Here is an 18,763-nt window from a genome sequence, read left to right as displayed (position 1 = left end):
CAGAAGATGTTGCTAATATATTGCCTGCATTGTTGTGAAAAGGCCCAGAGAGACCATTCCACTGGGTCTTCGATACTTAAAGGACCACTATAGGCACCCAGACCACTTTAGATTAATAAAGTGGTCTGGGTGCCAGGTCCAGCTAGGTTTAACCCTTTTTGCTGTAAACATAGCAGTTTCAGAGAAACTGCTATGTTTACAAATGGGTTAATCCAGCCTCTAGTGGCTGTCTCATTGACAGCCGCTAGAGGCGCTTCCGCGCTTCTCACTGTGATTTTCACAGTGAGAAGACGCTTGCGTCCATAGGAAAGCATTGAGAATGCTTTCCTATGGACTGGCTGAATGCGCGTGCGGTTCTTGCCGCGCATGCGCATTCAGCCGATGATGGAAGAAGAGGGAGGAGGGTCCCAGCGCCGAGAGAGCCCGGCGCTGGAAAAAAGGTAAGGGATTAACCCCCTTCCTCCCCCTTCAGCGCCACCCTCAGAGCACTATAGTGCAAGAAAATGAGTATGTTTTCCTGGCACTATAGTGGTCCTTTAATACTAAGGACAAAGGCACTCTTATTTAAAGGAACACTATAGTGTCAGGAATACAAACATGTATACCTGGCACTATAGTGTTTAACTATTTAGGTGCTCGACCCACTGCATCGCTTTGAAAAGGTGATTTTACTCACCTTTTCCCCCACACTGCCTCGCCCCGCCTTCATGGCTGAGATCATCAATCTTCATGATCTCAGCCAATCCAATACTTTGGGTGGCTATAGCACATGCAGGGCAAAACTCTGCACTGCTCCAATCAGCATCTCTTTATAGAAATGCATTGAACCAAGAGAAGAGCGTAGAGGTGATAAACATAGGTGCTGTACACTGTGCAGCACTGAGCTGGAAGCACCTCTAGTGGCCATTTGAGTGACTGCTACCAGAGGTGTAACTAGCCAGCAATGTAAACACAGACCTTTCTCTGAAAAGGCAGTGCTTACATTAAAATGCCTGCAGGGACAAGCTATAGACACCAGAACCATTACATTAATGTTAATTTTAAGTAACAGTTTCACCAGTTGCCTGCTGGCAATTCAGGAATTGTTGAGGAATTTAGCAATTGTTGAGCTAGGTGAACCCGTCTTTAGCCTACGTTTAGAGAGATTTCTATCAGAATTATCTTGAGGCAATTCAGAGGCGGCTTTGTGCATTTTATGATGATCAAGTTTGGGAAGTTTTGCAGATTGTTTTGCCTCCATATTGCTGCACAGAGTTTGAAGAATAACACCCACAGGATTATTAATTACATTGTGGATGTGAATTCATAAAGATACCTATCATTGCATCACGATGGCTTGCCTACTGCAGCATTCAAATAGTTAAGATCTGCACCGTGCACCACGCACTCTGAAAAGCTATGCATTTTTTAATAAAACACCAGCAACATTAATATAAATACACTGTTTATAACAAGATATTATTACATGCATGGATCTGCAGAAGATTTTCCAACACAGAAAGCTTTGAAAATCTGTTCTCATAAAAACAACACCATATCACACGGAACAAACGAACATAATGTACATAAACATCTTATTTATCGCAAGCAGCCCAGCATTTAACCATTCCAGTTGGAGTAGACTATGTGATCCTCCCAGTTCTTTTGCATTTGTATTCAACAGATACTGTGTTTTTTTTTTCGTGTGGTTGCTTTAAGCAGCAACAAGGTCAATGCATTATACAGTATCATAATTTCAAATATGCATAGTCAATGTCTAAATTTTGTGCCAGAATTAGAATGTGGAACTTCCTAAACATATCCTTCTTGTTTCTAAGAGCTATTCGGACATGACTATATAATCATCACAGTATTTGAAATGCATATCTCTATAATAAATGTGCCTGCTATATACTGAGAGATGTTACATCCAGCAAAGCACAGTCCCACATTCACAGCATAGAAATGGGTGGCGGATTTATGAATTATAAATTTCCAGGATATGATTCAATGGAATTCTAAAAATGAAAATCTTGGGAAATCTATAAATAATAAAATAGTCCAACTCTAAGGCGTTTTTTTTTTTCAAAAAGCTGCAAGCTATGGTGGTTTGAAATCTGAATTGCAAAATTGAGGCTAAAATAGTCATGCTATGACTATAAACCAGCTGGATCATTTTTACATATTAGCTTTTTTTCCTACATGTTGTCATTTAGATTTCAGTTCACCACAATGCAGAATTAGTCGACAACCCTGAATGAAAGAAAACATACACTACATGACATTTGATTTGATTTTGCAGGATATCACCCATGTCGCAAAAAAGTATAAAATGTATTTTAAAGCACATTGCAGGTAAGCAACACCAATGATGCTACTAGTACTGACATAGCAAATTTCCATAAATACATATTGAACATTAAATAGGTTACAAAGAAAATTAGCTTGATGTTGCCAGAATAATCCATTAGTTCAATGTCAGTAACTTTTTTTATCATATTTTTACTATTCACATTACATTAGCGAATAAGCCCTTTTCTATCTGGGGTTAGTCCCTGCTTGTACAATGCCACAATCTATGTTGACACCTTGAAGATAAATGATGTTGCAGGACCCTACAGATGCAGCATAGTATGTTGGGGGAGGAAGTTATTCACTAAACCCACATCTGCAGTGCATTGAAACCTAAAGGACAACATTTGGGCAAAAATAGCTGATTTGGACAAATTATCCAACTCATCAATAATCACAGCTTGGTTGATTTTGCCATGAATCTTGGTATTAGAATCTGTCTCATAATTCGCATTTTAGTGAATAAACCCCCCAGATGATGATCCAGTGCTTTTCATACAATTCTATTTACTGCAATGCTTTCCTTTCCCTTCCCCCCTTTCATCCCTCCCCTCCCCTCTCCTGTCCTGTCCTCCTCCTCTCTCTCCTATCCCTCCAGGGCTTGCTGTACACGCGTGGTTTATTCAGCTGTCCTCCATTCATAAAAAAAAGGGCAGCTCCGTTTGCAATAAACGCAACAGGTTAGGTTCCGGTCTCCATTCATAAAAAAAAAAAAGGGGAAAAAAAAAATGAATGACAGTGCTTGCGCATGCGCGCAGTAGTCAGCACCCCCAGCACCCACCCCCATTCATAAGATTTGTGCGTGGGTGCGGCGCATGCGCACTGAAGAGCATCCCTCCCATTCATAAGAATTGTGATTCGCTAATGCGCAGGCGTCCTGTCACTCTGCCCTCCCATTCATAAAAAAGCCATTTTTCCCAGGGAGTTGCAACACTGAACGCGAAAAAGGGAGCTGACAGCAGAAGAGAGATGTAGTCAGGATCAATGATTCTTCTTCTTCTTCATGGGTTTTTACCCCCCTTATTAACTAAAGAAGTTTCTATGCATACAGCCAGTGATTTGCTGGGATTTTTGGATTATTAAGAAATGAGCTTTGCTGCTTTCTTACAGGTAAGTCTTCTTGTCTCTTATATTTGCATATATATATATATATATTATAATTAAAAAAAAATTTAAAATTATTATTTAGATAGTGTTAGTGATTTTCAAAATAGGACTTTATTTTATTTTTTTTTTTTTATATTTTTTCTAATGTCTTTTTTGCTCTGACCATCTGGTGGTAATAAGGATAGTGTGTGGGATTCTATGCAGCTGGACTCATTTCCCACATGCAAATCGTGCTTCTTTTTAGTAAGTAGCTTGTGATCTGTCAAAGGGGAAGGGGGGGCGGAATGCAATGCTGCAGGAAATCCCTCTCTATCTGTGCATTGCCTGCATTTAGATTTGCCTAAATAGGAGGAGAGGGGCTGCTTCATGTTTATTAGTTAGGGCTTCTCTACTTAAATGATAATTTGGCATAACATCCTCTGCACCTTTTATTTAAATCCCATATTGATCCCTCTGAATTTGCAGTGGTTACCTAATTTCATGTCTCTCTTCGACACTTTTTTTTTTTTTTTTTTTATGTATGGCATGCTTACGTATATCTTTTTATATTTCCTATATTTGATACTTGATCCCGCTGTGTGTGTGTGTGTGTGACATTCTAATATACGGATTTATTTTAATATCTAAGGATCAGACATTCTATAGCTCCCTGATCAGCGCGTGAATGTTTAGATCTTTTCAAGAATGTCCTAAAGCTCATTTTTTGAGCAGATTTTGTCCTTCTTCTTGTGATGACGCAGGATGTATTTGTGCATAGCAGACAATGTATCTGTTCAAGTACACGGGAGATATGTCTCCCCCACTGCAATCCCCATCGTGACGTCTAATCTAGGGAAATTGTAAGGTATATGGTTTTTGGAAATCTAATATAAATTGGAATCTGAATACACGATGCAGCAGGAAAAAAGGCCCAGTGCTTCCACTGCGCAGAAAGCCTGGAAATAGATATGTTTATTTTATTATTACTGAGACTCCGCACTGGCTTGCAAGATTTGAGCACCATCCCATTTTTTTTAATGTCCCTACATGAAACAATTGTGTAGTGTAATTGGGAAATGTTATCCTTTTTGATGTGTTTTTGTTACGAGATTACACCATATACCGTTTTTACAAGAAAGCAAGGTGGAAGCTGCATTAAGTATATAGGGATTTTCTGATTCTCTTTTTTTTTTTTTTTTTTTTTTTTTTTTAAAAAGACTGTGTTGATAAAATTTTTACATAAACAGTGTATTGAGGTTGGGAGAGTAGAGATGGGGGGGGGGAAACCTCTTAATCCAGTAGCTATCATCCTAATATTGTTATATTGGCCTGCAATTTGTAAATTTGGGTTTTTCTGTGCAACATAAATGATGGCTGGTTAAAAAAAAAAAACCTTATTAACCCCTTAAGGACACGTGACATGTCATGATTCCCTTTTATTCCAGAAGTTTGGTCCTTAAGGGGTTAAAGGACAGCCGTCATCAGATTAAAAAATTATAAGAATCCTTGCAGCATATAATAAAAAAAGATCTAGAATATTTTTAAAAAATCATTTTATGTAAAAATACCTGAAATTCTGGCCCATATTTTTACAGAACACTAGATCCCTCATGTTCTATTCATACACCTTAGTTCGGACTGAGGTAGAATATGACCGTCTGGCTCCTGCTTGGTTCCCTGCGTAGAGCAGCGGTGACCTCATCAGCCATCGCCCTGTGTGGTCTGCCTGGTCCGATTTCCAACCGAATTCCGACCTTATTGACAATTCACATCTTTACCAAAGTCAAACGTGGTCAGAATTCGGTAGGTCTGATCAATTCTGTAATATTGGTTCAGATGTGGAAATCACTGTTTTTCCGAACTCACTCGAATCACTCTACAGCACTGGAATCGCAAATTTGAATTTACTTCCTCATTGCAAATGAACGATAATTTGGAGAACTGCTTGCTCGCTGACCGAACTAGCAGCCCGCGAGCAAATGGTTAAAAACCCTTGGAAACATGAGGATTAACTATGTGGTGACTGGCCAGCGCTTGTTAGATGGCCACCACGTGTAAAAAAAATAAATAATGGTAGGTAGAAATCCTATAGGGGTTAATAAGACCCTCATACCTACAATGGAGGTATTTTACCAACATATCTTCCCATCTGGCAGGTGGGGGCATGTCTACTAAACATGAAAACTAGTGACTGGGTAACCAGGGATGGGGCCTGAGAAATAGCAGAGGGTGGGGGGGATATAGCTCTCCTGTGGGCATCAGGTGGGTGATACTATACATTATTAATTTTTTTTAAAGGAATTGGCAAACTAGTGTCCCGGCCCCCACCCATGCCAGTGAATGGGGACCCTGATATTTTTAAGAAGGGTGGGGGGGACCTAGTGTCCCCAACCTTGGCCCCCATCAATAAGGGCCCTAATAAGTATAAGGGGGGTTATCCAGTGTCCCTGGTCCCCACACATGCCAGCGACTGCCTAAATAATGATACTGAATCTACTGAATGAGAATCTCGTGTGATCTATAAAGGGCCAACATTTTGCGCAGTGTTGTTGAAATCCATGTAAAGACTATGGCATGGTGGAGGCTGCATATTGCTGGTGCAGTTCAACCCAACTGACTGAGCATATAGACAGGATGATGGTAAAAGCCTTGCTTGGTACTTGAATCTTTATCTTTCTCTTACTATATCAGATCAACTTATACTTCAGTCATTACAAAGAGGTGCCATTTATGATTTAATTAAAAAAATGTAACAATACAACTGACGTTAAAGGAATTGACCATCATTCTCAGTAGAATTTTCAAGATGTATTTTTATATTCCCACTGTTACATTTTTGACATATCCTCATGTTAGCCCCATTATAGATATTGTATAATGTGATAATTTCCATAGGACCATCTAATTGTATGCCTTTTAGGAATCTGTATAGGCAGATGTCTTTATGTAGTATTGTTCCTGAGTGGGTTAAATATATACTGCATGGCTACATTAATATTGTAACAGGATGCATTTTCCGGGTCTATAATTAAAGGGACAGTGCAGTCACCTTCAGAGGCTTATATAGGTTGTAATATTCAGAATGTGAATCAGGAGAGAGAGAGATCTACATTTATAAAAGTTTTTTTTTTTTTTAACCTTTTAATGGTATTCCTTGTTAATCTTATTAATAACATTCAAGGGTTAAATAACTGCTCTCTGGGGCTGCATTTCAGCACTTATCAGCACTATTGTGAAGTAGTGTATCCATTCAGCATATAGCTAATTATAGAGCCATTCAAGGTGTAATTTATCGCAGTCTTCTCTGCCATTATCCGTAGCAGAGATTCATTCATGGACTTTCATTACGTTTTACGTAGTAAGCATTTTTATACTCTATGGATGCCAAGAGTGAGCCTGATTTAATGAAATCCCTTATAAATGCTTGAACAGCTGCCTAGGAGGAATACTGTGCCTCCTTTTTTTTTTTTTTTCTCCTGTTTCATGAATGGATCACCCATTTTATGAATTAACCTTGCTCATTATGGTACTTCAGAGCGGGTATAATGCTGTCTTGCATGCACTTAGATTTTGAAACTCTGCGTCATGACTATTTATTATAACCCCAAAGAAAACAAATATGAATAGTTATACCATGCATTAGTGTTTCAGTCCAATTCATCTCCTTTAATTTGGCATTTCTCTAAATGATATGAATTCCGCAGAAATCTGTGATACATATGGTATTATAGACTACATAATGCATGGATTGAACAAAAACCTGTACATCCATTGGCATGGATGTGTTATTCTGATCAGCATTATGTGACAATTAGTTTCCTTGCAATATGTGACAATCATATGCTGCAAGAAATGGTCATTAATCAAGGTGATTTCATTTGGACTGCATCTTGATAAATATACGATTTCCCTGCTGCAGCATATGAATTCTGCATACTGTGGAGTTAATCTGGCATCATTCAGTATGAAGATGGGTAAGGTGCCCAGGAAAGCATAGGCCTGGTTACATATACATAGACATTTCAGAATTCCAGAGAACACCATTTTAAATGTATAATAGTATTGTTCAGAAAATATTCTAAATTTGTTACTAGATTCCCTTTAAGAATGGTTGGGAGCATGTATGCTCCCAAAGTAGCATTTATGTTTTGGTTTTGTTTAGCTATGAGTATTAGGCATGTATCAGTGTATTTTATAAGCTTTTCTGTGCAACTCCTATCATGTTCTCAGTGATACGGGTGTGTAACCATTTCTATTACGCAGAATAATCTATTAAAACCCTTTCTTATTCTTCATATATTTACAGTGCTTTGTACTAAATGTTTCCATTTCCCCCCCCAAAAAATGCAGGTTTCTTTTTTCTTTTTCAAATTTTAATTCCCCTTTTCTTTTTGTACAGAAAAGGCAAGACCAGAGTTTAGTGTTACTTTCCTGTGGAAATCTCTTCACCTGTACAATTTCATTATTAACAAATGTTTGTCCTCAACATCTGGTTTCCGAAGGGCAGGGCCTAGCAGTCGAAGGCAGTCTCTGACCTTGGTGCAATGAGCCTGCCCTTTTCCTGCAAATGGTGCGATATTTTATCCTTATCAAAGTCTGACAGGTTATCAGTGACTTGCTAAAAGGATGTACAGGTGTTGAAATCATAGCATACTGCTAGGAAGACCAATTAGGAGTGTGAAATGGTAAAGCTGTTAGCTTTTGAGGTCTAGCTCAGAAGGGAGCGGTCCTGTGTAATTGTAGCCAAACCATTATATCAGAAAGCTACAAGACCAATGCTCTGTTAAAGGATTGGTCCCTTATGCAGTAATACCTGCAGAGGCAGATCTTTGAACCCAGTTCTTCAGTGTTCTGTGTTATAAGCTGCGATTTGCATTAGCAAGCTCTAAGTGTTGTGATCTTGGTCTATCTGCTACAGACTTTACTCTGGATTATTGTTTCCAGCCTCATCTGATGTAAGTCTACTCAATGCGTCAACAACTCTGTTGGCAAAATATACAAATTTCTTGATATTTCCTGCAAAAAATAGGGCAGTCTCTAAGGACGAGATAAAAAAAATAAAAAATGATGTATTTTATTTTGTATTAGAGCATATTTCAAAAAGGTAATCTGACAAAATGTCTTGCATACCATGTAAACTGCTGTTTAGTGTAACTTTTTTTTTTTTTTTTTTTTTTTTTTTTAAATCTCTTAACTTGCCCATTTGGGTTGAATTATTAAAGATACTGCATTGCTTAAAAGTTCCCTCCTGTAATATATGGGGTTATTCACTAAATAACACTTTGTGTAGTGGATTGAAGAAGGGGAAAAAAAAACAAAAAACTACAAAGTTTAAGGTTAAAATGGTTCAGCTGAGTTGGAGATTTTCTCAATTGGTGTTTTATTTGTGGGGGTTTTTTCCTTCTACTTTTTCTTTGAATTCTAGTTCTCAATTTTCTAAAACCTGGTTGTTTAGTAAAAAAAAAAAAAAAACCTATGCCATACATTACAGTGCTGTTGAATGTTTAACCTTTTTTGAGTGAGGTTTGTTTACCTGGGTGAGGGGGCGGTTAAGGACCTGAAGTCTACCACCTGTTGACTGTGATCTCCCAGCAAGTGGCTGAGAATGATGGGAGAGAGTATTTCAGAAATTGATTGTTTTCCTGCTCTGCTTGTTTTTAAGAGGTTGACACGTGGAGTTTTATTTGGGGAGGGGAGCAGTGGGGGTTTGACTGAGCACCCTGCTTTAACAGCTGTGATCGCAGATGTGACTACAGCGGAAGCAGAAGATCATAAAACTACTGAAAGTGTAGTTTTTTTTTAATCACCTGTTTTCTGTAAAACCCAGCACAGTGTGTGTGTATGTATGTGTATATATTATTATTTTTTTTTAATTTTGATTTTTGTTTAATAGTGTTTATTTGCCATTGCTGGGGATGTAAACTATAGTTTTGTGAAACTGGCATCCCATACTACAACTTAACTTGGGACTGCGTTTTTAAATTAATCAAAAATTGCTTAGATCAGCTGCTGACAACATGTAGATACCTCTAGACTGAAAGCCCGTCTGCGCATGGTCCTCATATACCTATTGTTTCTGTAACATTTTGAAATTGTCTCCTTTTATTGTTAAATTTCTGCCTTTCGTAATACTGTAAAGCACTGTGGAATAAGTTTGTGCTATATACATATCAATAATTATACTAATAGAGGAATTAAATATTCTCGGTCTCAGCCACTGAGACATGTCTACTTCTAGAATGTCTGCTTTAGGGATCTTGTTTTTTCCACCACCTCTGCAGAAATTCTCTCTGGTTATTGCAGGTTATTTAGTCAATTACTCGAAATTTGCATTATTCACTAAGTGGTGAGCTGGGGTCTGTTGACTGTCCACTAGAATATAGTACAAAAAGTACAGCATTTTCAGGCGAAAGAGCCCAATCAGTAAGATTATGCAGCATAATTTGTCTTCACCTAAATTACCTATTATTTATTTTAATTTTACTTTTAAGTAGGACTGTGTGGTAGAGACATATTTTGTTTGGGGCTTATTATTATTATTATTATTATTATTATTATTATTATTATTATTATTATTATTATTATTATTATTTAAAAAAAAAAAATTTGATGTTGCAAATAATTTCCTAAACTAGTCTTGGCAACAGTCTGACCTAGCAGAAGGTCTTCTAGAAAAGTAAAATGGTTGGTTGGTGTACATCCATTTCATATAAAAATGGCATTCAAGATTGTTTTAGGTGTCTTTTAGTTCCTAGCATGACTGATGTAATATTTACCCAGTACTTGAAGCTGCAGGAGAACTTTGACTTGCTTTTAGATGAAAGAACAAGTTGTTTTAATTTGACATATTAACAAAATACACATTCCTTAATGCTGCAAAACATTTAACAATTATTTTTGTAATGCTGTGCCAATGTCTGTTTTATTAATAAACTTGTATGTGCTGCCTCTTTAAGTGATTGTTCAAATAGGACTCACAAATAAAAGGTCGATCTGCAAGGAAACTCTACATCTCATAGAAAACAATGTGCACTTTCTAAATTGGAGCCAGGCCGTATCCGCTCTTTGATTTAAGCTTAGTTGCTTCCTGTGCTCTTTTGACTTGCATAGCTGTTGGGTAACTGGATAGGTTCCAATTTTGAACTGCTCTTTCGATGAAATTAGAAACTAAGGGAGTATGGAGTTGGCCATTAGAGGAACTGCAGCAGTTTGTGTATGTTTGTGAAGTTATACTGCAGCTATTTAGCACTCTATTCTTTATATTCTCATCTTGAATGTTTGTTTTAAATCTGCTAGATTGGCTAATCAATGCAGAGGTAAATCCAGAAGGGAAGGTTGAGGACATCTGAAAAATATATATTTTTACACAGTATGCCATGTAACATTCTTGTGCATTCATTACATTCTAACAATGTTATGTCTTTTTTTTTTTTTTTCTTCTTTCTTTATGTAGAGATTTTAGAAGCAAATTATCCAAGATTGGTGCAGAGTGGATCAATGGATTCCAGAATTCCCCATAGCATCACGGTGGTGCCCAGTGCAGTTATGGTACAACCCCTTCTAGACGGCCGCGTCCCTTATGGAAGGTTGCAGCACCCATTGACTATCTTGCCTATTGACCAGATGAAGACCACCCATCTTGAAAATGACTATATTGATAACCCAACTCTTAATCAGCTGACGAATCAGAAGATCAGCAGAGGACTCCATGAACCTATGCTCATCAATCAGCACCTACAAAGGTGTGAAGCTGACAATACACACCCTTGGATATCGTTCAGTGGACGACCAAGTTCCATAAGCAGCAGCAGTAGCACATCCTCCGATCAGAGGCTCTTGGATCACATGGCCCCACCACCAGTTGTGGATCAGTCCCCACCTCGGGCAGTGAGGATACAGCCTAAAGTGATTAACTGTAAGCCTCAGGATGTCAAGGGACAGATCGCTCAGGAACTTGACAAACATTTCTTACTCTGTGAGGCTTGTGGTAAATGTAAATGCAAGGATTGTACTACCCCTCGGACCTTGCCTTCATGTTGGGTTTGCAACCAGGAGTACCTGTGTTCTGCACAAAATCTTGTCAACTATTCCACCTGCATGTGTCTCGTCAAAGGGGTCTTCTACCACTGCACAAATGAAGATGATGAGGGCTCCTGTGCAGATCATCCATGCTCTTGCTCCCAATCAAATTGCTGTGCACGCTGGTCTTTCATGGGAGCCATGTCCTTGGTCCTTCCTTGCTTACTTTGCTATCTTCCAGCCACAGGTTGTGTTAAGCTCTCCCAGAAATGCTATGACCAAGCAAGCCGGCCTGGTTGTCGGTGTAAAAACACAAACAGTGTCATCTGCAAAGCACCAGATGCAGTGGGCAGACAAGAAAAGCCATTTTGATTAATGTACTGTGTAATCGTACTTTATGAACTATGCTATAAGAATGCACCGCTCATGATGAGAAAGGAGAGGAAAAAAAAACCCACAGTAGGCAGGATGTCACCTGAGGCTTTAAACTAGCATTTCCTGAGGGTATTTGGCAACAATTTACTATTCTAGAGACAAAAAGCAGGAAATGCATTTGTGTAGTGTTGCTGTGAACCATCTTCAAATCCTGTGTTAAAGATGTGCGTGCTAACTAATGAACAGAGACATCGCTAGACAGCCATAGGAATTTTCCTGACACTACCGTTGGTATTGTAACTACATCTGCCACTGGTAGCAATTTGGTTAAAGAGACAGCCGTGTTTTTGTTATTCTTCACTTAGCGTGGAAGAGTGCCAACTCTCGTTCTTCCGAACATAGCAGTGTCTTTGTTTTTAAACTGAAGGTTCACAGCTCATTAACAACATTGTTACTGTTTTATTGTTCTATCAAGAATTTTTTTTGGGTTGTCCTTTATTTTTTTTTTATTCATCTTAAAAACTTTATTTGGTTTTCAGCTGGTGATGGTTAAGGTTAGGGTTTCAGTCAACCTTTTGTGACGTGGTAAAAGTAGGGTTTCAATCACCACTGGTAAGAGGAAAGTGTCTTGCATCCCTTTCCGTTTGCTATTCTAGTGGTATACAACTCCAAGCCTTGATGGCAGCTCACAGGCCTAGATTTTTTTGATATCTCTATATTAAGGCAAGTTAGCCACTTTACATTTATGTAACTCATATGTGTTTTTTTTAGAAAGTACATATAGGTCTATGTGTGGCTCTCGAAGCATGGAGTTGAGAACTTCTGTGGTGTATGTTCATATCCATCCACTGTCCACTTTCTTATCCAAATCGAGCCCTCTATTTTTTTCAGAACTCTATAGTAATGAAGACTTAGTAATGCTTTCTTGAATTCTAAGCGCCTTACCTATTGAATAATTGATAATTTATTATCATTTCCAGCTCTGATTACCAGCCTATTTAAACAGGATAATTATTTTTCCATTTTTTTTTTTTTTTTTTTTTTATGGTGTTGGCTAATGGCAACTGCTATAATAAAAAAAAATATGCCTGGAACTGTTGCAGTTCTAGAATTAAGGGAATGTATATCCAGCTATAAGTCAGGGGACATTAGAGCACAATACCTAATTTAAAAAAAAATTGTGAGCAAATTGAAATATTCATGAAGCCTTTTCGTTCCCTCTGCTGCTGCTGTACCCTGGCCCTATTGTAAAATAGTGTCTGTACATCTGTGTAAATATACAGAGAGATACAAAGATAATGTCTATTTTAGTGTTAAAATAAATACCAGGTAAAGTCAGGGGCGTGTGTAAGGAAATTCACCCATGTTTTTGTTTTGTGTGTGTTTTTTTTTTTTTTTTTATTATTATATAATTAAGTTTTGTAATGCTTGGTTCTTCGCTCACACATGGCAAATTTTAGTATCCCTTAAACACAGTAACAGTTGGTTTTATATTGGTAAGCATTAGGTGCTATTTTTAAATATAATTTTGTAGTTTCTGTATTAAAAGGGGAAATTTCATCGGCATGCAAATATTAATTGTTTAAACCAAAATGCCTTCAGAGTTTTTATATATGTTTTTTTTTTTGGTTTTTTTTAAATATTTGATTTTTCTGACCCATATGATTTTCAAGGTACAAGATTCATTCATAAATTATTTTACTAGATCTAGGTTTCTTCTTTGCAGTATTTAAGCTTCATTCCAAAATGCTGTTTGTCTTTACGCATTGCTAGACCTATATTTTGGGTAATACTGGAAATGTGTAAGGAGCCCTCACATGCCTGTGTCTTCAATAGCACTATGGAAAAGTATTGTATTTGCTTCATTTAATTCCCTTTTCAACATTGCTGCATAACTAGCACTTTTTTTTTTATTGTTACATATAGTATATTTATTTGATTGTTTTTATATATTTAAGGTTGGAGAGGACATCTTGGTTTTTAATCCTTGGAGTATCACAGGTGAAGTGGGTTACTCACCCCCTCTGGTACCCCAAGGTTTAAGAAGGTACAAATACATTCCCCCTCCCCCCTTGCCCCCTTTTTTAAATTTTATTTTTATTTTCTTTAGTTAAACTTTTCCTTTAGGAATGTTAACTTTTTTTTTTTATTTTTTTTTTTTTTTTGGAGGCATTGTATGTTACTTTAACCACAGAAAACTTTTTCAAGGAGGTCTGGCCAGCCTGATATCTGCCATAGAATGACTCTTTTCCCTAAGTATTCAATGACATTATGTGGGTATTTCGAAGTTGACATTTTAATAGCTTGCATTCAGTCTAACAATATTAGTGTATGATATGCAGAGGATCGCTTCTGATGTATTTTTATATACTTTCACTCATTTGAGAGAGGATGATGACCCAGTTCCTTAACTTGGTTAGCCATAATCTTTTTATTTTTTTTTTTTTTTTTTTTTTTTTTTTATTGGTTAAACATTAACCAATAGAGCCATTCATTGAAGTATATTTAAATCCAGACTCTCCAAATTCACTGCTATAAAATTCCAAAACAAAGTGTGCAATGCATTTTCAGCTTTGTGAATATTGACCAACGTAATGTCATTCTGCTTATTCATCTGCGTGATAAGATGACATACTTGCAACTTTTAGGCAAAACAAGTGAAAATCTCCCACCACCTTACTTATTTCAGCCTAAATTTAACAAGCCTGTGGTTAAACCCCCTTATAGCTCAACGTGTAGTGACTTGACTCCTGCATTTTACTTTTGGAAATAATTTGAAGTTCAACAACTCGAGTCCAAAATACAATTGGATCCAATGTTATTACACCTAACAATCGTCTTACAAAAACGTTAGTGTGCCAAAATCATGTGTAAAATATATGTTGCTGTTTTTGGAGGGGAGGCTCTGTGAACATATATAATAAGCTAAAAGTTTATATAACTGGTCAGGGTCCCATAACAATTGGGAATTATTGAATATGAATGCTAAAGTGCAGTCATTATCTACACGTATAAGCACACATACAGTAATGTTTTGGAGTTGGATGTCAGTGGCAACATAGTGTAATCAATGATAGGTCTATTGTAATTTTATTATTCGTGTATAAGGCGGAATTTAAATTTTTTTATTTTTTTTTTATTTATTTTTTTACACTGAGTTAAAGTCCAGAAAAAAGTTGGCGTGTGGGGTTTTTAATTTTTTATTTTTTTTTTTTTTTTTTTTTGCTTGTTTGCTTGCTACAGAAGAGGAAGGGTTACTTGTGTGGTAGCCTTTTTAGTGGCTAATAATCTGTTGGTTGTTTTAACGTAAACATAGCTTTATTTCATTGTAGTTGGTAATCAAATATGTGTTTGCATTGAATCACGAGTTGGCTCCTATCACTGAATAGTACAATGAAGGCATGTTTATGCTTGCCACGCTGCCACCTGAAGTTAAACAGAAGAAACTACCCACAAAAAACTCACAATTTCTCTTCAATAAAACATAAGCAAGCTAGAGCCCAGGCTTTGGAGTAAACTGCTCTTGGTACTAGTCTTTAGTTTAAATTTGGGATAATGCCCATTATACTAAACTTGCTGCTGCATAGTTCCGCCAAGCACAATCTAGAAAACAATGAGCCTGGTTGCTGGTTTTGATTACAATGTAAGGTTCCTGGTGTCCAGCTTCATAAAAGTTTTACTTTGTTGCCTTTTTGTGTACTCATTATATTTGCATTTCCAATACAAAATCCATTCTGAAAAAGCCTTTTTGTCAGTAACCAATGTGCAATTTGTTCACAACCACCATTGTTTAAATTTTTATATATAATATATATATTTTCTTTTCATTTTTTTTTTTCTTTTCTTTAAAGATTCACTCCACGGAAGAAATGTATACGCTGATTGTTTCATTTGTATAGAATATTTATTTTGAAGCTCTATTTTAATAGTATTTATTTTAGAAAGTCTACTATTGTAAGAGTTCTTCTGTTTGTGAAGAAAAAAAACACAAGTTAAAAACTGAATGTACTGATCTAGAAATATAAATATATATAATTATATATTGTTAAATATACTAACTGGCTCCCGTGTCTTGATTTCATCATTCTTGTTCATTAAATGAATAGTTACACATTTATTGTTATGCTAAGCTAATCGTCCGCGGACTAAAATATCTTATTTTTATTACTTGGCTCACTTCGGTTAATTGTATTGACCATGTAAAGATGAAGTACTGAACTGGTCCTCCTGGGGAAATGAACATTGAACCACCATAGTCTGAGAGTTTAGCATGAAGAGTTCTGGGGCAACATTCTAAAAGTGGAATAGTTGCCATGGAAATCCCTGCTGATTACTCCACATTTAGAACTCTGCATCAGAATGTATTCAGAACATCTGAGGATACAGGAAGTCCTACAGACCTATGAAAACAGTGTTTTATTTGTATACAGAATCTTGTTAAAGATCTTTTTTATACCCCACTTGATCACAGTATAGATGTCAACGTCCTTTTTTAACCTGTAGTAATTTGACATCTTTCAACCATAAGTGGAGACGTCTTCTTCTAAATTATTTTCATACTGCATTAAAAAGGATTCAAATCCATGCTTTGACTTTTAACCCCTTAAGGACACAACGTCTGGAATAAAAGGGAATCATGACTGAATAGTTCCGTCATGTGTCCTTAAGGGGTTTTAAAAACACTGGCAGGGTTATTCACCAAAGTGAGAATTCAAAGTGTATTTGAAACTTGTCAAAACTGACAAATTCCCTAATTCTGCTTTACTTTCAGTCTGGCTACTCTGGCATTAAATTTGGAATTCACTTTGAATCCTCACTTTGGTTAATAACCATGTAGGTAATTTTGGGTTGCTTCTCAGGGCAGTATAAAAACTCCCTCCAAAAAGATATTCCTTTGACATCTTTAACTGTACTTGGGTTTGAACTCAACTTTGTAGCCCATCAGCAATAATAACTATATACCAGGACTGGCTAAATGAACCACCTTGCCAAACATTTGTCGGGTTCTTTATAAGGGAGTATATAGTAGGTTGGGGAATTTTCCTTGTAAGAGGGGCATCAAAGCTGAGGGTAAATCCCAAATGGAGTGCAATATTTCGGAAACTCCCAGAAATTAAGGAGCAGTAGCAGCACAGGTGAGTGGAGCAGCATTTTGTGCTGGTATCCTCGGTAAAATCAACAAGGAGAAAAGCTCTTCCAAAATAATGACCTTGTGAAATCTCCATTGCCTTCAACTGCTGTTCCTCTGAGCTCCATGAATGACAAAAAGTGTGTGTGTGTGTGTGTGTCTACACCTGGTCTCAACTCTCGGTGCCACAATCTTGCAGAGTGTTGCTGGTGCCTAGTTTAATCTCTTTGGTGATGTTGCCCCACATATGACATTGACATTTTGTAACCTACCAGAAAAATATGGGAGAGAGTTAACCAGACCAATGCATCCAGAATAAATAAGCTGTTTGTTTTATTTGTTTCTAATTCTTCTAGCTCTCCTAGCTGCTTCAGCTTTGACTAGGGTGTTTGTAGACATTGTAACTGCTTCATCTTGTTGAAGTGGTTATAGTGTTTGTAAAACACTGGCACAATCCTTCCATTCAGTTTTATTGCTAGCAGTCCATCTCCTCTGGACTGACCGGCTAATGCAGAAACAGTTTGTGTGTTTGTATCTGTTTGTACGCATTTATGGGGTGGGGGGTAGACGTATGTGGGGGCGTGGTTTCTAGTTATGCCTCTGTGAGGAAGTCTAGAATATAAATAAATCCCAAGCACACCAATTATTTTAGTACAAAGTTTTTATTTCTTTTGAAGGGCTTAACAAAGTGCAAATGTACAAAGAAATGGCATCAAATGTACAAAACTGCATGCATGGTAAAAAAGTGCTTACGACAAAATGCTTTTACCAAAAAAACAAAACAAATAACATAAACAAGATATCCTAACCTAGAGCTTGGAGACTAAAACTACCCGCAACATTTTGGTCCTTGACTTTTTCTCAAGGGGATCTCAAAGTTAATGTTCCAAATTCCCAATTATATACCCAACACATCTAAATTTGTGTAAGTGAAAAAAGATATATATACAAGAAATAAAAAAAATGAGAGAAGCTAAACCATAACAAAAAAAATAAAAAAAATTTGCAAATAAAAAATGGAAGTATATAATTAGAATGTGTCTACAGATCCATGGAGTCGGGGGGGAATCAAATGCCCCCAGAGTTCATAGGTGTGGCGATGCCACGCAGATGTTACAATACAGAAGTGAATTGAAAATCGTGCCGGATAGATGAAATAGGCAGCTGACACAGTTCCTCCCCACAGGTGTGTTTTGAACTTTTTTCACTTACACAAAATAGACATAAATTTGAGATCCCCCTTGAGAAAGGTCAAGAACAAAAATGTTGGTTGTTTTGGTCAGTATACCTTGTTTATGTTCTTTGTGGTTTTTGTTTTTGTAAAAGCACTTTGTCTTAAGCACTTTATTGCCATGCATGTAGTTTTGTACATTTCTATGTACTTCTGTTTTGCACATTTGCACTTTCTTGTTAAGCATATATCAAAATAAATAAAAAAAAAAAAACTATCTTTGTGCTAAAATCATTGGTGTGCTTGGAAATTATTTATATTCTATTAGATTTGTACCTGGTGAGGGAACAGGTCTTTCCCTTTTAGCACCCATTTGCTTTTTTTTTTTTTTCTGCATGCCACACCAAATTGACCCATACCAGTTGCGCTTTGACTATATTTTGTATACATTATGAGGAAGCATAGCCTGAGCAGTAGTGGACAGCTGTGATTGGTTGAGTGTGTCAACTGACCGCTTTCAAGCCATCACAGGATTGCTAGTATGATTTGGTAGGTCTAGAAGGAAGCTGTGATTTCTCTCAGCCTAAGCCATACTGAAAATAAGGTACCCTGTTCACCTACAGTCTGGCCCCTATTTAGTGTTAAGCTGGTCA

The 18,763-nt window shown here is 37.0% G+C and overlaps 1 protein-coding gene across 1 annotated transcript; it reads left to right on the top strand.

The window, feature by feature from the left end:
* Window positions 1-3,369: 3,369 nt before the first annotated feature.
* Window positions 3,370-12,818, top strand: SPRY4 (sprouty RTK signaling antagonist 4). The gene is made up of 2 exons (XM_063445251.1): window positions 3,370-3,441; window positions 10,871-12,818. Exon 2 carries the CDS (start codon window positions 10,915-10,917, stop codon window positions 11,806-11,808), a length of 894 nt encoding a protein of 297 aa, XP_063301321.1. The 5' UTR covers window positions 3,370-3,441; window positions 10,871-10,914; the 3' UTR covers window positions 11,809-12,818.
* The last annotated feature ends 5,945 nt before the right edge of the window (window positions 12,819-18,763 follow it).

Source organism: Pelobates fuscus, chromosome 3 (genome assembly GCF_036172605.1).
Source record: "Pelobates fuscus isolate aPelFus1 chromosome 3, aPelFus1.pri, whole genome shotgun sequence".
Lineage (NCBI taxonomy): Eukaryota > Metazoa > Chordata > Amphibia > Anura > Pelobatidae > Pelobates > Pelobates fuscus.
This window is presented reverse-complemented; position numbering and strand designations above follow the sequence as displayed.

Excerpts from the sequence above, each read along its gene's own strand:
- SPRY4 (XM_063445251.1), top strand. The coding sequence starts at position 10,915 with ATGGATTCCAGAATTCCCCATAGCATCACGGTGGTGCCCAGTGCAGTT.